Consider the following 20,389-nt stretch of genomic DNA (forward strand, 5'->3'; position numbering starts at 1 on the left):
TGCTCAGTTGTATGTTTTCAACGTGTTGCATGTGTTAACACTATAACTGTGTGCTGTTCCTAATAAAGACACTGTAAATACGGGGACCAGAGTGTTTACCTTTCTTATGTGTTACAGTAAAGGTTACTGCATTGCAGAAAACTTCAAATGCACTACAGTAGATGTGCTGTGCACAAAGTGTGTGTGTGTTTTGTTCTATTGTGGTATAAAGAGCTGACCCTTGGAATATAGCAGCTGGAGCAAAGGCCTTATGCTGCGCATACAGACCAGCCTAGACAGCCTAGACCAACCAGCATTTCAGACAAAATATACACACTGGGAGAACGAGCGTGTGTGTGTGTGCGTGTCTGAGTGTGTGTTGACTACCAGACCTGCTACTCTCTAATAAAACAAATTTTAAAGCAGTACCGGCTCATGACAAACAGCCACATGTAATTACAGGAGCCTTTTGGTCACGCATTAGGATTATTACAATATGTATCCTAACATTAAAAGTAAACACAAACTAAAAAAAAACCCAAATACACAGCAATGCTGCCATGTGAACCCAAAATTGAATGCGTAAGTATGTGCTTTAATAAAAATTTCCCTTGGCAGTGATGAATTGTTCTGGATTCCTGTGCTAAATTTTAGTGTTTATATTTAACACTGAACTCAGAGTCTTGTTTCACTGCGACAAGATTTTCAGAGACTTCGCAGTTAGAGGTACGACAGGTCTTCTTATTTTTGAGATTTTATTTCTTAGTGTGATACAAACCTTTAGATTTTTGACTAGGGTTAAGAGTTGCACATGAATGTTTTATCTGTTTTCCCCATATCCAGTACACAGTCTCTCAGTGTAAAAGGCATAACACGTGAACAAGCCATGGGACACGGTGGCTTTCCTGATGTCTTGATGTTTCAATCTTTTTCCCTCTCAAAACTGAAGCTCTGCCAAATCTGCTCTGCAAGGTCAGCTAGCGAAGAGCCATGTCCCCTTACAAGGAGAACTTTACACTTCTCTAAATATATCCCAGTAGAAACTGCCTGAATCTGTGTGCCCCTGTTTTATTTTTTTATTTTATTTTTTTTGTTTTTTACACCTGGGATTTGACACAGAGGGAAAAGCTTAGTCTGAAAAAAATGGATCACGACTTATGCTTTTCTGTGGGAGATGGTAGTCACCATTTTCCCATCATCCTAACATCATATCATAGTTTATCATAGGGGAAGTGGTGGCTTAAGCCCTTCAGGCTCTGGGTTGCTGATCAGAGGATCTGGGTTCAAGCTGCCACTGTTGGGCCCTTGACCAAGGCCCTTAACCCTCACTGCTCTAGAGGTGCTGTATCATGGCTGACCCTGTGCTCTAAACCCCAACCTCCAAAGTTTAGATAAGCAAAGAAAGAATGCTGTAATGTACAGTATATGTGAAAAAATAAAGGCTTCTAATCTAGTTTTATAAAAAGTTGAAAATTTCAACCTACAGTAAGGGTGTTTTATTAGCATCTATGTTACCTTTGTCTTTGTTCTTTTCCTTGGCTAAGGAGTCCAGCTTCCTCCGTAGTGACTTCTTCCTCTTCTGGCAATCTGCAAACACATTTAGCATGTGGTATTGGTTAATCTGTGCTTCTGCACTAATGATGACACGCAGCTCCTCATACAGCACAGGCGCACCAATACATCTTTCCACAACCCACCAGCTGTTCTATTCTACATGTAAGCTGGTTCATCCAGTGCATGTAATCTAAAAGGTGAATGAAAGGGTGGCATCTGCGAACAACTGACCTCCCTTTGGTATCAAAACAAAGCTAAGCTTTCCTGCGGTTCAGGAATCCAGCTGGAGATTTCCTTTCAGCCAAACTCGCTAAGATGATCTGCAGTGCAACATGAGATCACTGAGGAGAGTTTGCTTCTACTCCATCTCCTGCGTCACACTTACATTTTATAGTCATCTTGTTTAAAAACTCACATTTTTATCGCATAAATGTCGATGAATCCTAAAAGCAAAATGTATGACCTGGCTCAATTTATGCATAAAATGAACATAAAAGAAAAAGCTACTCAAGAACCTTTCATAAACGTGTGTCGTTCTGCGTGCTTCTCCATCTGACGGCTTCAAGCGGCAACGTTCGTTATTATTAGTCAAGAGTATTCAAAGTAATGTGGAGCAATATGATAAAAAAAAAAAATAGCATATCCTGAAATTTCTAAACATTATACAGAATATATATCAGGAGCTACATATTAGCTGACAAACTGGCAGCAGAACAGTGGAGTTGCTTTGGAGAAGCTGTAAAAAAAAATACTACATTTACTCGTATGTATAAAAATAACGACACTGAACATAAAGAAAATACAAAATAGATTAAAAAGAATTCATTACAAAGATCTGGTGTGAGCATTTAATGACATTTTTTACAAGTAATGATATTTATATAATCTTGTCTTACAAGATTATATAAATATCATTACTGGGAAAAATGTCAAACGTTTATTTCAAACGTTTTATCGAGATTTTTTTCTTTTTTCACTTAAAGTGAAAAAAGAAAAAAATCTCGATAAAACGTTTGAAATAAACTTGAAAAAAATCTGAAATCTGAAATATAATGAAATATTGAAATATCTTCAATGTAGTCAAATGATCTGTTTATTCTTCTTACAAAGTGACAACCAAATATGAGATCATTACAAGTTAAAAAACATGCTTTACATTGTATTTTGACTTGCAAATAATTAAGATTTTTCTAGAAATAAATACTTTTCATAAGGTTAAAATTACTAGAACAAATTGTCTAGAAATAAGTTCAGTATTGAATATTTTGTTTATTGTAATTAAATAATAATTCATAATAATAATAATACTAATACATTTGACTTTATTAGACATTTGCTCTCGCTTTTTGTAGTAATTATAATAGGATTTAAAATGTGCTGATATTTAACCAAGAAATATATTGACATAGTGGTAAAGTTGTTTTTTTTTAAAGGTGTTTTTTTTTCAAGGTTTTTTCTTTAATTAATATATTGATATTAATTATAAACTATTATTATTATTAATTAGTTATAGTAATCTCTGCTCAATCGCTGTGGTGTACAAGGAATATATCTTGAAAAAAAATCAACTTTAAGAAGTTACATCAAAGTTCTACAACACACTTAACACTTAAACACACACAATCTAGCTAGATATCTAAAAAGTATATCTATATATCTATGATAAAAAATATTGGGGGATGTGCTTGGGGTCGATTCAGTATTATTGTAATTCAACAGCTAAATGATGTTAAATATACTGTGTAGTTCTCGGTTTACCTTAAGAGAAAGTGATGGTGGGAGAATCCATACAAGGCAAGCAACGGCTTAATATGAGCCGGAGGGAAGGGAAAGGCTAAATATTGGGGAGTTCAAAACACCTACACATGTATCATTCCAGAGCCATACTGTATGTCAATTCGCCCATCTGGTGTTTTTATTAGCGCGAAACTGAAGACTGCTCTTGGTGTTTTTTTATTTCAATCTCATAGCAGAATACTTTGTTGTCAAAATACGAGCTCCTACGCAAAAATGAGCAAAGTCTGAAAGCTCTGTACATGACACAGGTGTTTGAAACCTCTAATTAATCATTAAATAAACAAATCCCATTAAACATTGATCCTTGATGAATCATAGTTTAGATAAGCACACACTCCTTGCAAACGATGCAGACATCTGGGTATCAAGAAGAGAATAGGGGACCGATTTGTTGTGTGAGACAGACTGACAGACTGAGTGGGGAAGAAAGACAGAGAAAGAGGAAATGGCTGAAATTCTTCTAAGATGGAGTTTGCGTGGCTGAGTGGAAAACCTAGAAAGCTCTGATCCCCTCTGTTCAGCCCACCACCACATGAAATCATTCAGTGTTTTCTTTTTCCGTTTGGTCTTTGAGGTCGACTTGACATAATCATCAAAACTAACACACACCTAACACCCACAAGAGCTCCCAAAGCTCCATGTGCTAAGATATATCACTTACACATGGGCACCCTGACTTCTGAGCTCTGGAATTAATAGGAAATGCAGACCGGCATGTTAAATCATTTCGGTGGAAGGGGAGATAGAACCTGTGCTGAGGAATGTGGAGTTACTATTACAATGTGGTTAATATATGATGGGTTTTTTCAGTGTGCAATGCTGACAGATAGCTTTTTTACTGCAGGCTGGAAGCCCATCAACAACACCATGGCTTCTGTCTATATGAGGTTTGAATTTAAAACTGAATACGGTTAGTTCTGATGGTCCTGCTGGACCACTGCTTCATACTACAGCAGCAACTGTTGAGGAACAACAGTCGCAGACATGCAGCCATATCCAATCAGAGGGACTGATTTTTAATGGATGGAGGGAGGTGGCTGCATAGCTGGAATGCCCCACAGTCCTACCAGTCCTGTGACACCTCCAGTTCAATCCAGAAATAATGTTCCTGTCCATTCGGAAATTAATCCAATTAATTGCTCTTTAACACATGCTTAATGTCATCCAATCTAAAGTGTATTCATAACTTATTTCCAAGTGTTCTTGGGAAATGCTCCGAATTACTATGACCTAGGCAAAAAAAAAAACACAAAAATTTTGCACAATTCTCATCAGAATTCCCTGCTCTCCACCTGGACCTGGTCTAGTCAACTGATCTAGTTATGACAATGCAACTAAAATGTCCCACGTTATAAAATATTTTTTAAAACCCTGGAGTTGTCGCTAGGGGGGCAAGGTGGCTTAGTGGTTAGCACGTTCGCCTCACACCTCCAGGGTTAGGGGTTCGATTCCCACCCTATCCCTTGTGTGTGTGGAGTTTGCATGTTCTCCCCGTGCCTCGGGGGTTCCCCCGGGTACTCCGGTTTCCTCCCCCGGTCCAAAGACATGCAAGGTAGATTGATTGGCATCTCTGGAAAATTGTCTGTAGTGTGTGATTGCGTGAGTGAATGAGAGTGTGTGTGCCCTGCGATGGGTTGGCACTCTGTCCAGGGTGTATCCTGCCTTGATGCCCGATGACGCCTGAGATAAGCACAGGCTCCCCGTGACCCGAGGTAGTTCGGATAAGCGGTAGAAAATGAGAGAGTGAGTGAGTGAGTTGTCGCTGTTTGGAGCCTATCAGGAAAAAGGCAGTGGTTGACAGTTCCCATTAGGGAATATATCTTCCAAACAATAAAAGTCTGGTGAGAGAAAACCAAATAACTAAAACATGGACCACCATAAAAACAGGGGTCCTGGCCTTTAGAACCCTGAACTGGGGCAGTGGATGTTATAGAAATAAAAAGAGGTGGTAGCCTAGTGGTTAAGGCTGTGGTAGCGTAGTGATTAAGGTGTTGGGCTACCAATTGGAAGGTTTCCTACGTCCACCAAACTGCCACTGCTGGGCCCCTGAGCAAGGCCCTTAACCCTCAGTTGCTCAGTTGTATAAAAATGAGATATGTAAGTCTCTCTGGATAAGGGTGTCTGCTAAATGCTTGTAAATGTAATTGAATTTGAATTGACTGCATTAGAGTTACAGAGATGCCACAGACTAAAGGTTCTGCAATCCCAAAAGAAATTCAACACACACCTCTTCGTTTATAATGAAAGACAAAGATCATCTCTTCTGACTTTATATTGACTTCTGGAACATACTTTAATCCACGTTTTTGATTGGAAATGCGTTTACTGTATTTTATCACCAAGGCAATGGATTAAGAGTTAAGAGTTTTATCCTGGTCAGGGTTGTGGTGGATCCAGAGCCTATGGAACTCTAAAGGCAAGGCTGGAATACATCCTAGATGGGAAGCCAAACCAGTTTTGGCTTAACCCAGTATTAACCCCACAAAAAAACAACAAAACAATGGATAACGGACACGAACTTGCTAAAGAGCAATGTTACCCGTTCTGCCACCATGCCAAATTATGTATAATACACTTGTAGGTGCCTAGAAGTAAAACAGGAAGTGTCCATCAAAGCCAACCCACCCTGAAAAAAATCCTGTCCATGCAAGAAACACCCGCAAACAATCTAATGTGCTTTAAAACCCAAATGAAAAGGATAGAAATATCACAACACACTAATATTTTCACAAAATGAATGTCAAAGGAACAAAAAAAAAACCCTCATCATTGCTGAAAGAGTCTGATTCCACAAGGGAATGTAATCAAGCGGAGGTGCAACGATAGTGTAGTTTGTTGAAACCGATTATTTCAATACAGTACAGGCTTTCCCGCAGAAAATTTGTTCGTTAAGGTGGTAGGTTTGGGCGGGTGGGCGTGTGCCAGGGTGGGGGGGTTGGGGGATGATACAGGCTATCCTTCTTGGTTTTAAAAAAGCGCGAAGATTGTAAAAACTGATTATTTCCCACTATTAATTACATTATCTTAATGGAGTGTAACTACTGTAGCATGTAAATAATGCACATAAATAACATGAGCAAGAGCGTTCAACAATTCTATCGAATCAACAGGCACGTGCAAGCTAGCTAGCAGGTGAAGAACTCAAACAACAAAATCACCAGCTAACTTACTTTAAATTTGCAAGAACTATAGACTAATACAATAACAGGCTAAAAATAAACCCAAAACATAAGTCCACTTACAGTTCTTACAGAATATAAGAAGTGTCTTTAGACTACAAGTAACCCAGAGCAGAGAAGGCACATTGAAGAAAATGAGGCATGGAAGCTTAGCATATCCACACTCCTCACAGAAGTGAAGATAAATGCATGTGATGGCCCACTTTACCACAAGACGCTTTGTTGAAACAATCGCTCAAACACGAGATATGAACCATAGTAGAAGCAGGAAATCTAGGTCACATTTCAAATTCTTGCAGAAGTAAATGTCAGTGCCAAACAAAAGCAATAAAAACACTCCAGGAAGCCCAAGAACATTGTGTGATGTGAATGAAATAGAAGATACTTCAGACAAACAGAGTCATGAGTCTGTTGAGTAGGAATGCGTGAATTTGATGTTGGTCTCAGCCTTTCGTCTGACGCAGTTTGCTGGATGGAAAAGTGGTACAATCGCAAAGTGACATTAAAGCAGCTGTCAGATGCAATCCACAATAAGACGCTGCTACAAATAGTGCCAAAGGGCTGTCAAGCTGACTCTGAGAACACACACACTCAGGCTTGATAGTCCCAGACTATGGATTTGTGCATATTACACTGGAGCTTAAAAGACAATAGATAAAGCTATATCTATAAACAAAACGCTTTTCTTATAGAATTGTCAAGACACGCATGGACGCATGGATATAAAAGATTTAAGCAGGATTATCAAGATGTGCACATGGTTGCAAAACTTTCAGTAAATCCCCTAAGCATACTAAATGTGTTTACTGATGGGCTTGGCTGTATAAAGAACGTGTGTTACGCCAGAAACTAAGCTAAAAGGCATGAATGCAAGACCTGTTCCATACACTATTAAACATAAAGTCAAGGCCAAGCTCAAGCAGTCTGAAGAAAGAGTTATGCTGAAACCAGACAGCGTGAATAAAAAGTAGGACGGATGAGAAAATTAGACGATTCTGTGACTACAAAGTTATTTGCTCCGGAGACTACAAATCTTGGTGGAACATTCTAATAAACAGTCCAGCACTTAGCTGAACCCGAAAGGCGACTACACTCAATTATAACATGATCTTGCATCACACTCTGATCTACTCAGGTCCACTCATTCATCTGCAGTAGCAGCTTTATCCAGGTCACAGTGACTCTGTAGTTTATCCTGGGAATACTAAGAGCAAGGCAAGGATACATCTACTGTAGGTCTTAACTCTAATCAGTATCCTTTCCGCTTTTCTCGCAGTCCTCTGCCAGGAATTTCGAGTTAGGAGAAGAAACTCACATGAACCGGTAACCACTGTAACACAGATGGTAGAGGTCCCCATTTGGCATCGTGTTGTCTTCTTCTTTGCTACAGTATAATTTGCTTCACATGTGCACACCATTTTTCACGCAGGGTTTCATTCCACCTAACTGAAACTCAGCAAAAGTCCAGAAAATTACGTTTCAGTTAAGGAAAACATCTGAAACAGCGTTTAATGTTTTCAGCAAGAAGCCAAGGGTTCATTGGACCTCCTGCTACTGACAACATCAAATGATATGATACAATCTTAATTGGCAGATTCCTCCAAAACTCATATTGCATCACAGGAGCTCACATTGCATAAACATACAAAGAATGAGAGAGAAATACACTTTACACCATCTCAAGACTACAAGACCATGTAACTTTATACTTACACCACAGGGGTTTATGTACTACAGCTACACTTGTCTAAGCAATCTGCTCTCTTGGTTAAGCAGCAAGTCTGGACCGTGAAACCCAAAACTGTCTGTGCCTATATGTATCACATGCAGTGGGTCAGAAGTAATACTATACACAAGTCTTTTCATGATCTTCCAGGAAGCTGTTAAAAAACCTTGCTCCAGAGACTGGTCTATAATCTTTGGAATAAATTCGTAGCAAACAGTCTGGTCCTTCACTTAAATGAAAGGCAGCTATTCGCAGTTGTAACACAGAATTGCGTCACACTCTGAACTACCGAGGGCTATTCATTCATCTTCATTAGCTGCTTTATCCAAGGTCACAGTGACTAAGCAGGAAGACTAAGCACAAAGCTTGAATATACCCTTGATGGGATGGCGGTCTGTTGCATGGCTCCATGGGGGACTTTTATCATGAGCAATCCACATTCTGAGAAGCTGGAGGAAACCCTTGTGGACACAGACAAAAACCAAACCAAGCTCAGGATCAAACAATGCTACACTGTGAGACCCACAATTCTAATACTTGCATCAAATTAACTCGTAAAGGAGCAAAATCATCCTATATGGATAATTTTGATTATAAGACTGTTGGGAGCCTCTGACAAAAGTAGACTAGTTTACTACCTAACTATCAAGTTGATTAGCTTAGCAAGGAACAAATCTCAAGGATTGTGGTATATTTTGAGGGGTCTGACCTTTCAAATCCTGACCTGTAGCTACCTGACATGAATACAAAACATTTTCTAGGAGATAACTAGTTGTTTAGCCATTAGGCATGGCAGGAGATCACTGTGACATTAAGATTTGCACATTAGTCATATTCATAATTCCTTATAAAAGTGCACTTTCACAGACTGCACAGTATGCAAGGAATTAAACTTTAACGTTAAGCTGGTCCTACCTTTAGGGATGGTGATCTGGCAGCCCAGGTCATAGTCCTGGTGGAGACGGTTGTAGGCGACCTCCTGTAGTCTGGCTCTCTCCAGCTCCGACAGGCTCTGAATGGACACCGGTTTAAGACGCACACTCCTCCCGGACAAGCTATTCCAAGTGAAATCACCCTATGACAGAAATGTGAAAAATAATATATACTTATTTACTGTTATTACCTGTCATATGGTTACACTTTTCAATGAATCCTTGCTATTTATTGTCATGTCATTATGTCAGGACTCAGCCCGGACTTTGGCTATGTGCTTTTGTTTATGTTCTGTGTTCACGTGTCTGCACCGCCCTTGTCCCGTCGTCCCCGCCTCTGCACACCTGTTCCTCATGTGTTAATTATTGTTAGTATTTAGTTGAGCCGTGTTGCCTTGAGCAGTGCGGAATCCTCTGTTGTCTGCTGTTGTTTGTCTTTGTCATCTGTTGTCTCGTCTCTAGTCTGTGTCCATGTGTTTTTTTTTAAGTTATTAAATCCTGTTTATTTTACGCTATCCTGCATTTGGGTCTGTTTTACCCCCGCGTCCCTGACACATTATGTCATTATTGTTATCTGTCCCTGGAGACTTCAGAGATTGGTAGAGAAAATGCCAAAAACATAGAGCACCATTATGACCAGGGAGCTACCAAAACACAAACAAGTTCTAGACAAATTTCTGGAAAGGGTTTGGTTAAACAAACCCAGACTGTGAGCATAATTATGATAATAATCCATCCATCCATGCAACCATTTTCTGGACAGCTTATCCTACACAGGGTCACAGGGAGACAGGAGTCTATCCTGAGGCCTTGGGCAAAAAGCAGGGAACGCCATTGACATGGTGCCAGGGTACAATCACACACACACTCACTCACACGTTACAAACAACTTATAGTGATATTTAGAGCCTAAAATCTTTGGACACACCTGAAGCACAGGGATAACATACACAAACACAGGGTGAAGTTGGTTATCAGACCCCCAACCCTAGAGACAAATGTACTATCCACTAATGCACCAAGGCCCCATTATTATTATAGCAATTCCAAGAAGAATAAGTAAAAAAAAAAAAAAAAAGTCAAGATCCAGATGTGCAAAGCTGATATTGACATATCCCAGAAGTCTTGCAACTGTAATTGCAGCCAAAGGTGGTTGTTTTCCAGGAGTTAATACTTACACAACCTACAAATGTCTGCTGCGACTTTTTAATTAAATAAATTAAATCTAACTTTTAAAAATTTATCCTTCATTGAATCAAATGGTTGAGAAGGAAATGAAGTTGAGGTCGTATGTCCGGATTGTAACGCCACAAAATGTGGAATAAAAAGTGTGTACTCATGCAAGGCTCAAGTGTAAACTGTCCAATATTTTGCTAAACCCTGAATCATTTTTACTAATTATGTACAATCCTATCATATATAATGTATAGCATGTGTGCACGTGAACCTTCCACAAACCCCTTTTTTTTTTTCTTGGCTTGTCTGCACTCTTGAAATGGTACGTCCTCCCGTATTAGTACGTGATGCTGAGTTGACAGTGCATAAAACCACAACAGACACAGCATTTAAAAACAGCCTGTGGGGTTAAGATGACGCAACGGCAGCATCCGGAGCCAACCGAGAGCATTGCTGAACAGAACAACACGGCATGAGGAAGAGAAAAAGAGAAAAGTGTGCGCACATGTGAGGTAGCAAATGAACCGCGAGTTTTTGGTTTTCAACCTTTTTTGAACATCTTGGAGGTTTAATCTCTTTTAGACCTGATATTCTACTGTATTCTATTTTGGTGCCAAATGATATCAATGTAAAGAATGTGAGTTGTAATATATATATATATATATATATATATATATATATATATATATATATATATATATATATATATATATATATACTGTATATATAGAGAGAGAGAGAGTGAGAGAGAGAGAGAGAGAGAGAGAGAGATAGATACTGTAGATAGATAGATAGGTAGATAGATAGATAGATAGATAGATAGATAGATAGATAGATAGATAGATAGATAGATAGATAGATAGATAGATAGGCTCATATTTTTTTTTTGAACAAGGCCATTATCAATGTTGATGTACATAGGCTTACTGTGGAGGACAAGGTGTGCGTGTGTGTGTGTGTGTGTGTGCATTTTTTTTACCCTCAATAATACCATGAAACCAAAAGTGGTATTTAAAAAATAGCCCCTTACTTCCTCACTAATTATGTCACATCATTATCCTCAGTATTGTAATAAGTTTGTGCCACTCCAATGGTCTGAAACATAGTGTCTACAAACCTCTTTATTTATAAAGACAGCACGGATTAAAAGCAGTAGGAGGAACTAAGTCATGAGGACGTGCCAGAACCTCATGTCAAAAGCATCTGCACTTTCTCCTATATTCGCCAAGTGCCACGCAGTCCTCGGGTTTCACTGTGACTAAAGACTGTTGGGCCTCTGTTACATAAAAGACCTAAACACTGCTTTTAATTAAATGGAGAGATAATTCAGTTGAGTTCACTCTAGCCTCATTCTGTAGTCTTGTAATGCAACAGAAGGGTTTTTTCCCCTCACAATTTTGAAGCCTATTACTTCTTTGGCAGAGTATCTGAAAGTGTAAAAGTGTAGCTAATGTGCAATGTTGTGGTTAGTTAACAGGGTAATGGACCTCATCTTGACATTAGGTAAATTTTCATCCTAATGTTTTGCTAAATTTTTGCGAATCAGCCAAAAGAATTGAATTCTTTTTGTTTATTTATTTATTTTTTGTCATCTACTGTAGTGTCACGTTCTGCTGATGTAATCAAAATAAACAAGAGCATAAAGAGTGTCATTTTATTAAACGGGATACAAACAGGTTTATTCTTAGATCTTTCAGAGGTATTTGCACAAGAAATTTATGGACTGCAACCAATATGACATCAGTCTCTAAGCCATTGTTTTTATTTATTTATTTATTTATTTATTTATTTATTTTGGTGAGCTTCTAAGCTAGCGAGCTAACTTAATGTTCATGATATTTATGATATTTGCTTCATCAGAGTTTAGAGTAAAGCCCTATTCGGACGGGATTAGTTTTACGTGGGGACGTGGAGTAATGCAATTTTACCTCAGGATGTCTGTAATATTAATTGGCCAATTCGCACAGGACAAGACATCTCAGTAAAACTAGCAGAGATGGGAGGGGTAACTCGCTTTACGCACCACAGTAACCTTTTTGTCGTCATGTGCGTATGACGTTGCTTCCTGTTATCACGTTCTTTTTGCTTTAAATGGTATGCAGAAAACACTGGAGGTTTGCCACAGAGTTGGCCCACCACCTACAACGCAACCGAATGCTTCTTCAAGCTCCTCCATGCTTGCAAAACGCGCCAAAAACTACTTTTAAACAGGAAATGACGGAATTTTACCGTACATATTTACAGCGGGTCTATTCGGACGGGATTAGTATTACCTGAGGTAATTTTTCCGGACCTTTTTACAGAAGGTAAAGGTCGCCGTAATCTTTACTGACATCGTCCGTAATGATACCAAGATGGCACATTCGGACAGGACTAAAATCACAGAGAAGCTCTGGTAATAATTACTTTACCCCCACGTCCCCACGTAAAACTAATCCCGTCCGAATAGGGCTTTAGAGATATTACCAACTAATGTGAGTGTGCTGATGAATATAACACTACTACAAACTCATGCAGTAATACTGCTAACCACGCAGCTTCCCTGTTGATGTTGATTGTATATTCTTTTCAGGCTGTGTTGTATGAAACGGGGTTGAGTGACACCTCTACAATCTGTGCTTCCTTCATCTTGGCTTTTCTGAAGGGGTCACGCTGTGACGTGTCAGTCTTCTACTGGTTACATGTCTTTGTAGGATAGGAATTCGCAGGTCAGAGTTCACCAGGTTTGGAGCGCATTGGAATGCAAAACCTATTTGCATTGAGTTTACATGATTCACATTTGTATAAATGGTTGTCAGTGGAACGAAAAGTGTAGTGTGATCGCACACCACCTTAACATTTAACTACCCTTAACATTTACATTTATGGTATTTGGAAGACATCTTTATCCAGAGCGACTTACATAGTACTTTTGAGGTATCTATCAGTGAATACATTGATATTGGTTCAGTAAGTCATGGATTAAGAATACCATCAGTCCCAATATTCTGTTTGGAGGAAATACAGCAAGATTTATTTTTTAATTGAATAAAAACAAGTACCTCAAGAAGAGGAAGGTCTTTACACATCATTTCAAGAAAGTCAGTGACTGGGAAGTTCATTCCTTAAGGCTCTGGATTACTGATCAGAAGGTCAGGGGTTCAAGCTTTTGGGTCCTTGAGCAAGGCCATTAACACTGTCTATCATAGCTGACCTGGGCTCCGACCCGGAATTTTCAGTAAACCGGGCTATGTGCTGTAATGTATACAGCATCTGACAGAAGTAAGTACACCCCTCACATTTTTGCAGATATTTTATTATAACTTTTTTATGTGACAACACTCCTGGACGCCTCCCTGGGGAGGTGTTCCGGGCATGTCCAACCGGGAGGAGGCCCCGGGGAAGACCTAGGACACGCTGGAGGGACTATGTCTCTCGGCTGGCCTGGGAACGCCTCGGTATTCCCCCGGAAGTGCTGGAGGAAGTTTCTGGGGAGAGGGAAGTCTGGGCGTCCCTGCTTAGACTGCTGCCCCCGCGAAGCGGCCCCGGATACGCAGTAGAAGATGGATGGATGGATGGATGGATGGATGTGACAACACTGAAGAAATAACACTCTGCTACAATGTAAATTAGTGAGTGTACAGCTTGTATAACAGTGTAAATTTGCCGTCCCCTCAAAATAACCCAACACAGGGCCATTAATGTCTAAACCGCTGGCCACAAAAGTGAGTACACCCCTAAGTGAAAATGTCCAAACTGAGCCCAATTAGCCATTTTCTGTCCCATGTGACTTGTTAGTGTTACAAGGTCTCAGGTGTGAATGGGGGAGTAGGTGTGTTAAATTTGGTGTTATCACTCTCTCTCTCATACTGGTCACTGGAAGTTCAGCATGGCACCTCATGGCAAAGAACTCTCTGAGGATCTAAAAAAAAGAATTGTTGCTCTAAATGAAGATGGTGTAGGCTATAAGAAGATTGCCAAGACCCTGACACTGAGCTGCAGCACGGTGGCCAAGACCATACAGTGGTTTAACAGGACAGGTTCCTCTCAGAACAGGCCTAACCATGGTCCACCAAAGAAGTAGAGTGCACGTGGTCAGCGTCATATCCAGAGGTTGTGTTTGGGAAATAGACGTATGAATGCTGACATCATGTCAGAAGTAAATGCTTCTTCTTCTAGCTACAGTAATGTAAACTTCATTTGATCATACAAATCAGGACAAGTCAGTGCACTATAATATACAGATTACACTGTCAGTGTTTAAATACTGTAGCTTTTGAGTTTTTAGTCCCAGGAACATGAAATATTTGAAGTCATTTCATTTTTAGATGTTTGTCAGTTAAACTACATATATGTCAAGATTCCAGTTTATTGTCATATGTATAGGAAACAGTTACAGGATACGGCATCCTCATCATTTAACCCTTCTATGTTGTTCAGGTCTGTGGGACCCATATTCATAAACATCAATAGTTTTGAAAAACTTTGCTTCCTTGTAAATTTGTTGATTTTTTCCCACTCATAGCCTAATTAAATTTCTTTTTCTTTTTTTATTACATTTTATTAAAAAACAAAAAAAAAGGAGTGGGGGCACGGTGGCTTAGTGGTTAGCACGTTCGCCTCACACCTCCAGGGTTGGGGGTTCGATTCCCGCCTCCACCTTGTGTGTGTGGAGTTTGCATGTTCTCCCCGTGCCTCGGGGGTTTCCTCCGGGTACTCCGGTTTCCTCCCCCGGTCCAAACACATGCATGGTAGGTTGATTGGCATCTCTGGAAAATTGTCCGTAGTGTGTGATTGTGTGAGTGAATGAGAGTGTGTGCGTGTGCCCTGCAATGGGTTGGCACTCCGTCCAGGGTGTATCCTGCCTTGATGCCCGATGACGCCTGAGATAGGCACAGGCTCCCCGTGACCCGAGGTAGTTCGGATAAGCGGTAGGAGATGAGTGAGTGAGTGAGAAAAAAAAGGAGTAGCACTTTAATTAAAAAATGTGATGTAATAAAGGTAAAGGGCAAATATTAAACATATATGCTGTTTATATTGCTTGTAATTGGGATGACGTAAACATCTGTAGAGTATTTTAACATAAAATTTTTGATTGTGTTCCACCAGACCCACGAACACTGGCTGAGTAACAAAAATACGAACAACATACAAGGGTTAAATAGAGAGATTTTTTCCCAGGTGGCTTTTCTTATGCATTTTAGTTTCATATCAAACAAGAAGATGGGTAACAAAATAAGTTTCCCAACTCCTCTTCCTCAGTTTGTTTTTCACACACTGAAAAGCTCAAAGAATGTCATCTTCTTCCTAAGCTTCTTTCCATCATTCCTCTGCCATTTTTAGGCCCCTTACATAAGATTAACGAGCTGTAAGTCCATTTGCCTAAGGGCCTGAGAGGCCTTAAACACATGAGCCTAATAAGTTCAGCCTTTAGAGTGCATATCTACATGCACTACTCAAACACTTCTATGTGAGAAGAAAAGAAAAATAAAAGTTCTGAGAATCTGTAACAGGAGACCAACACCAAAATTATGAACAAAATCTGTCAGAAAAAGATCTGTCTGTATAGTCGAGCTGTGTGTATCCGCTTGGAAATCCGATATAAAAGCCATTTCTGGGACAAACATTCAGCAATGGCAGAACCTCTGAATCATTTCACCTTCACTTCATTCTTTAGTGAGGCACCAATGAGGGTTAAAATAGTGTCTGAATTTTTTCAACTCTAAAAAATGTTCATTGTAACTGTTCTCCCAGGTGGTTTAACGGGCAGTGGTTTAACGGGCAGCGGTGGCTCAAGTGGCAGCTCAGCCAAGCTGCCACTGCTGGGCCCTTGAGCAAGGCCCTCAACCCTCCCTACTCCAGGGGCACTGTATCATAGCTGCCCCTGCACTCTGACACCAACCTCCTCAGTTGGGGTATTTGAAGAAAAGAACTCCACCGTGCTGTAATATATATGTGGCGATAATAAAGGCTTCTATCCCCCCGTTCTATAATCAAGTGTAGATTTCAGGCATCCATAAAAAAAATGGGAATTATGAGGTTGACTTGAGGTGGAATTTAACAGTAAGCTAAACATATAGCTAACGCATTAAAAGATGATATGCCATGTTCTGACCAAGGAGAAAAAAAAAACATACAGGACTGCTATAACTTGTTAACAGAAATTTACACAGATAAGCTGAGGTACTGTAGAAGTTAGCAGTAAGTTAGCTAGCAAGTGGACCAAGTCGACTAAGACTAGGGCCACGTTCACACTGCAAGTCTTAATGCTCAATTCGGATATTTTGCTCAGATATGATTTTTTGTTTGGCTGTTCACATTACCTTTTAAAATGTGGCCTATATCAGATACCAGTGTGAACTGTTTGCTGTTTCAAACTGACCCGCATGCGCAAACGAACAATAACAATGACGTCACACGCAGCACGCCGTTGCGCTAAAAAGTTGGCGAATCATCTTGTATCATCTGGTGCAAGCAAACATATCATGTAATGCTATAATGTGATGTATTCAATGCAAACATTATGAGCCGGTTCACGTAACCACTTTATATAACACTTAACACAAACGTTACCAGTCACGTTTGTGTCACGTTTTCGCCGGGGGGGGTAAAAAAAAAAAAAAAAGGTTTCTAAAATTTTTTTTTTTTTTTTTTGCGCCGGCGAAACCTTTGTTTTTTTTTTTGTTTTTTTTTTTGCGCCGGCGAAAACGTGACACAAACGTGACTGGTAACGTGTGTGTTAAGAGTGTTATATAAAGTGGTTTATGTGTTTACATGCATAATTGTGATGAATGTCGATGTAGATTGACGTAAAAGTCGCATCAAATCTGCCTTCACACTGCGGCCACATTGGAAAAAATCAGATTTGGATCTGATTCAGAACCACATATGGAAGTGTTGAGTGTTCACACAACTCCTAAAGCATCACTTGACCCCAAAAAAATCAGATTTGGGCCACTTTTACCTGCAGTGTGAACGTGTCCTAGCTGACTTGCTACAGTAGTTTACTTCTTAAGGTGTGTAGTTTAAATCCATTGTAAAAAATGAAGATGAATCGTGTTTATCAAATGCTGCTAACATACACTTGTGTTATGCTGTAGATCTACTGACAAATAATTATCCTAAGCTTTATCTCCGTACCAAAATCGGCCATTGCTTGGACACGGAAAAAAGTATTATCGGAAGATTATACGTCACTATTTAAAAAATGGATTGCTTTGATGTTTGCAGTGAGATTTGTAAATAGTTTGCGTTTGCATAGATTGCACTACATCACTATGTTGTCTAAACAATGTGAGTCGGTTAGCCTAGAAGTCTGTTAGGCAGGTTGACAAGAAAGATAAAGCACTGCTGTAGATGAGTTGAACAAGTTCTCTGGGACTACATGAGCTATTTCAGATTAGAAGTAGGGAAAAAAAGAAACAGAGTAAAGGTCGAAAAAAGGATTCACAATCTTACTCAAATCTTCAAATCTTCTCAATAATCGCAGTAGGTGAATGAGCTGTGTGCACTACTGTCGCAAATGCTGTTTCTGCACTTCCTGACCAATCAGAGTCGAGAATTCAGCAGCGTGTTTCATGAGGTATCTTTGGGAATATCTGATCACTTCAGATTGCTCTATCCGGTCTGGCTGATGGAGCCAGACTGATACACAGGATTAAGGGTTATAAAGACAACAAAAGAGATGTCTGTACATGCACTTCCTTTTTCCTGTTCCAGATGAAGCAGTTGCTGAAGGCTGTACTGTATGCAAACTTTTAATTCAGACAACACGAGAACTTCCTGTCTGGAATGATTTTTTTTTTTTTTTTTTTTTGGATCCAGTTTTGAAATCTATTCCATCTAATCCATGGGTGTCCAATCTTATCTGTAAAGGTCCAGTATGACCTTCACACCTGATTCCACAGGTTTAATCAATCGATCTTGCCTTTCAGTAGACTCAGCCGTGGCTTGTGTTTGGTTGGAATGAAAACCCGCACCACTTTTTCGGATAAAACTGGACACCATTGATCTAATCGTTTAACAGAAGAAGCAGCTTTAATTGGTCATGTTTTTTATAGCACAGTGAACATTTTTTCTTTTGCAAACCCTAGCTTGTTAGGACGCTTCAGGTCAGAGATGATACAGTGTCCACACAGCAAAGAGGGGTAAGAGCCTTGCTCAAGGGCCCAACAGATGCCGCTTGGCAGTGCTACTGCTTCATATCCCATCTCTAATCAGTGACCCAAAACCTTAACCCCTGGATAACACTATTCTCGCTTCTAGTTTACAATAAACATAACAAAACAGTATAACCAGTAATCAAATAGTAAGCAAATGAAGTACTGTACTGTATACTGTCTTCTTTGCAATTAACAAAAAAATCACAATACTGTACCGTATTTTCCGCACTATAAGGCGCACCTAAGCGACTTTGGTAAGAGCTCCGCTTGATTGACTGTCGGACCATTTCCCGCTGACACAGGGGGAACATACGCTGTACACATACATACACTACGTACACTGGCAGTGATAAACCAATCAGAGAACATTACGTAATACGTACAGTACGTACGCTTACCTCCGCCATGCCTCCGGTAGGTATACTACCGGTATGTTGCAAAACAACATTTCGTCGCTGTCGGGCGGAAACCTCGTATGTCCAAATTTGGTCAATTTCATATTTTTTCACATATCAATGCTATTGGTCAGTCCCCACGTGGGTCTGTTATTTTTACAAGTTATTAACCAATCTAAAGTCTTGAAAATAGCTTGAGCGCAAATCTCTTAACTCCATTGGACACTTCAACTGTCCACCTCTTCCTCACTCCACGGGAGAGCTTCGCGGCATATTTCTCCTCAAGAAGAGTCGCAACGAATCAACACGTCTTATGAGGTAAATGTCTTCAAAACATTGGGCTCAAAGAAAAAAAGGTCTTGACCCCCGCTAGTTCTGGTGCTCGTCTAAGGACAGGAATTTGGTGCAAGACAATCCACTGCACCGCGGACTAAACCCTGTGTACTGCAGATAAGGTACGGCGGTTTTGGAGATACGAGGTTTCCGCCCGACAGCGATGATTTGTTTCTTCCTAACCATTATGCGCTCCACACTCCAGTCCAGTAGGTGGCGGTAAATGCACCTTAAGTTGGTTTGCCATCCACCAATAAAAATCAGAAGAAGAAAAAGAAGACAACATTTGTTTGTCTAAGGACCCCCGAAAATGGCACCAGTGAAGAGACATGCTTACGAGGCACAATTCAAACTACGGGCTATCAGTTATGCGGATGTAAATGGGAATAGAGCAGCTGCGAAAGAATTCAACATCAATGAATCTATGGTTCGGAAGTGGAGGAAGCAAGAAAATGAACTGCGCCAAGTTAAGAAGACACAGTAGATGAGGACTTTGATGGATTTGTGGGAGAAGATTGATTAAAAAATAATGTGTGTGTTGGTAAATAGTAGAATAAAGTAAACTCACTGTTTTGCTTCCGTTACCTTTTTTTGTAGACCGTATGTTTTAGCATGCGCCTTATAATATGGTGCACCTTATGTATGGGTTAAGTACAGAAATAGACCCCGTAATTGAGACTGCGCCTTATAATTCGGTGCGCTTTATAGTGCGGAAAATACGGTACAGTATATCATATCCATGATATCATCATTTTTATTCCTAGCAAAATACACAACCACATTTATTTATGACAAGTTATGGTCTTGACTGCTATTGTATCTCAAGACATTCAAGATAGTCATGTAGGACTCTCAAAAAATCATACTGTGATGTGATTCGTTGTTGTGTTTTATTGATATTGTTATGTAATAAAACACTTCAGATGCTTTTCGTCCTTATGTAGAGTTGTTTTTGAATTTATTACCACTCAGCTGTATAACTGCTACTGTACTGTATCGAGTTCCAGTGAAAGGTCAGAAACAGAAGGCACAACAGTCATATTTTTTCCGCTGAAAAACTTTACTCTGCAGGCAGAGATCAGAAAAGCTGCTCAGAAAATGCAGGTATCTCCTAAACACTTTCCAAACGATTACGCTCACACCATCTTACATCATCGTGTTCCACGTTCTCCTTTCT

General features: G+C 39.8%; 1 protein-coding gene across 3 annotated transcripts in view; it reads right to left on the reverse strand.

Annotated features, from left to right (window-relative positions):
* The window catches only part of LOC132839662 (rho GTPase-activating protein 6), a 127,063-nt gene that overhangs the window by 25,310 nt on the left and 81,364 nt on the right, over window positions 1-20,389 (reverse strand). For all 3 annotated transcript variants that reach the window (XM_060860762.1, XM_060860761.1, XM_060860763.1), the window contains exons 2-3: window positions 9,151-9,310; window positions 1,495-1,566 (exon numbers count right to left, since the gene is read on the reverse strand). In XM_060860762.1, coding sequence (XP_060716745.1) covers window positions 1,495-1,566; window positions 9,151-9,310 — 232 coding nt within the window. The remainder of the gene's footprint in view (window positions 1-1,494; window positions 1,567-9,150; window positions 9,311-20,389) is intronic.

The sequence above is a fragment of the Tachysurus vachellii genome, chromosome 24 (genome assembly GCF_030014155.1).
Source record: "Tachysurus vachellii isolate PV-2020 chromosome 24, HZAU_Pvac_v1, whole genome shotgun sequence".
Taxonomy (NCBI): Eukaryota; Metazoa; Chordata; class Actinopteri; order Siluriformes; family Bagridae; genus Tachysurus; species Tachysurus vachellii.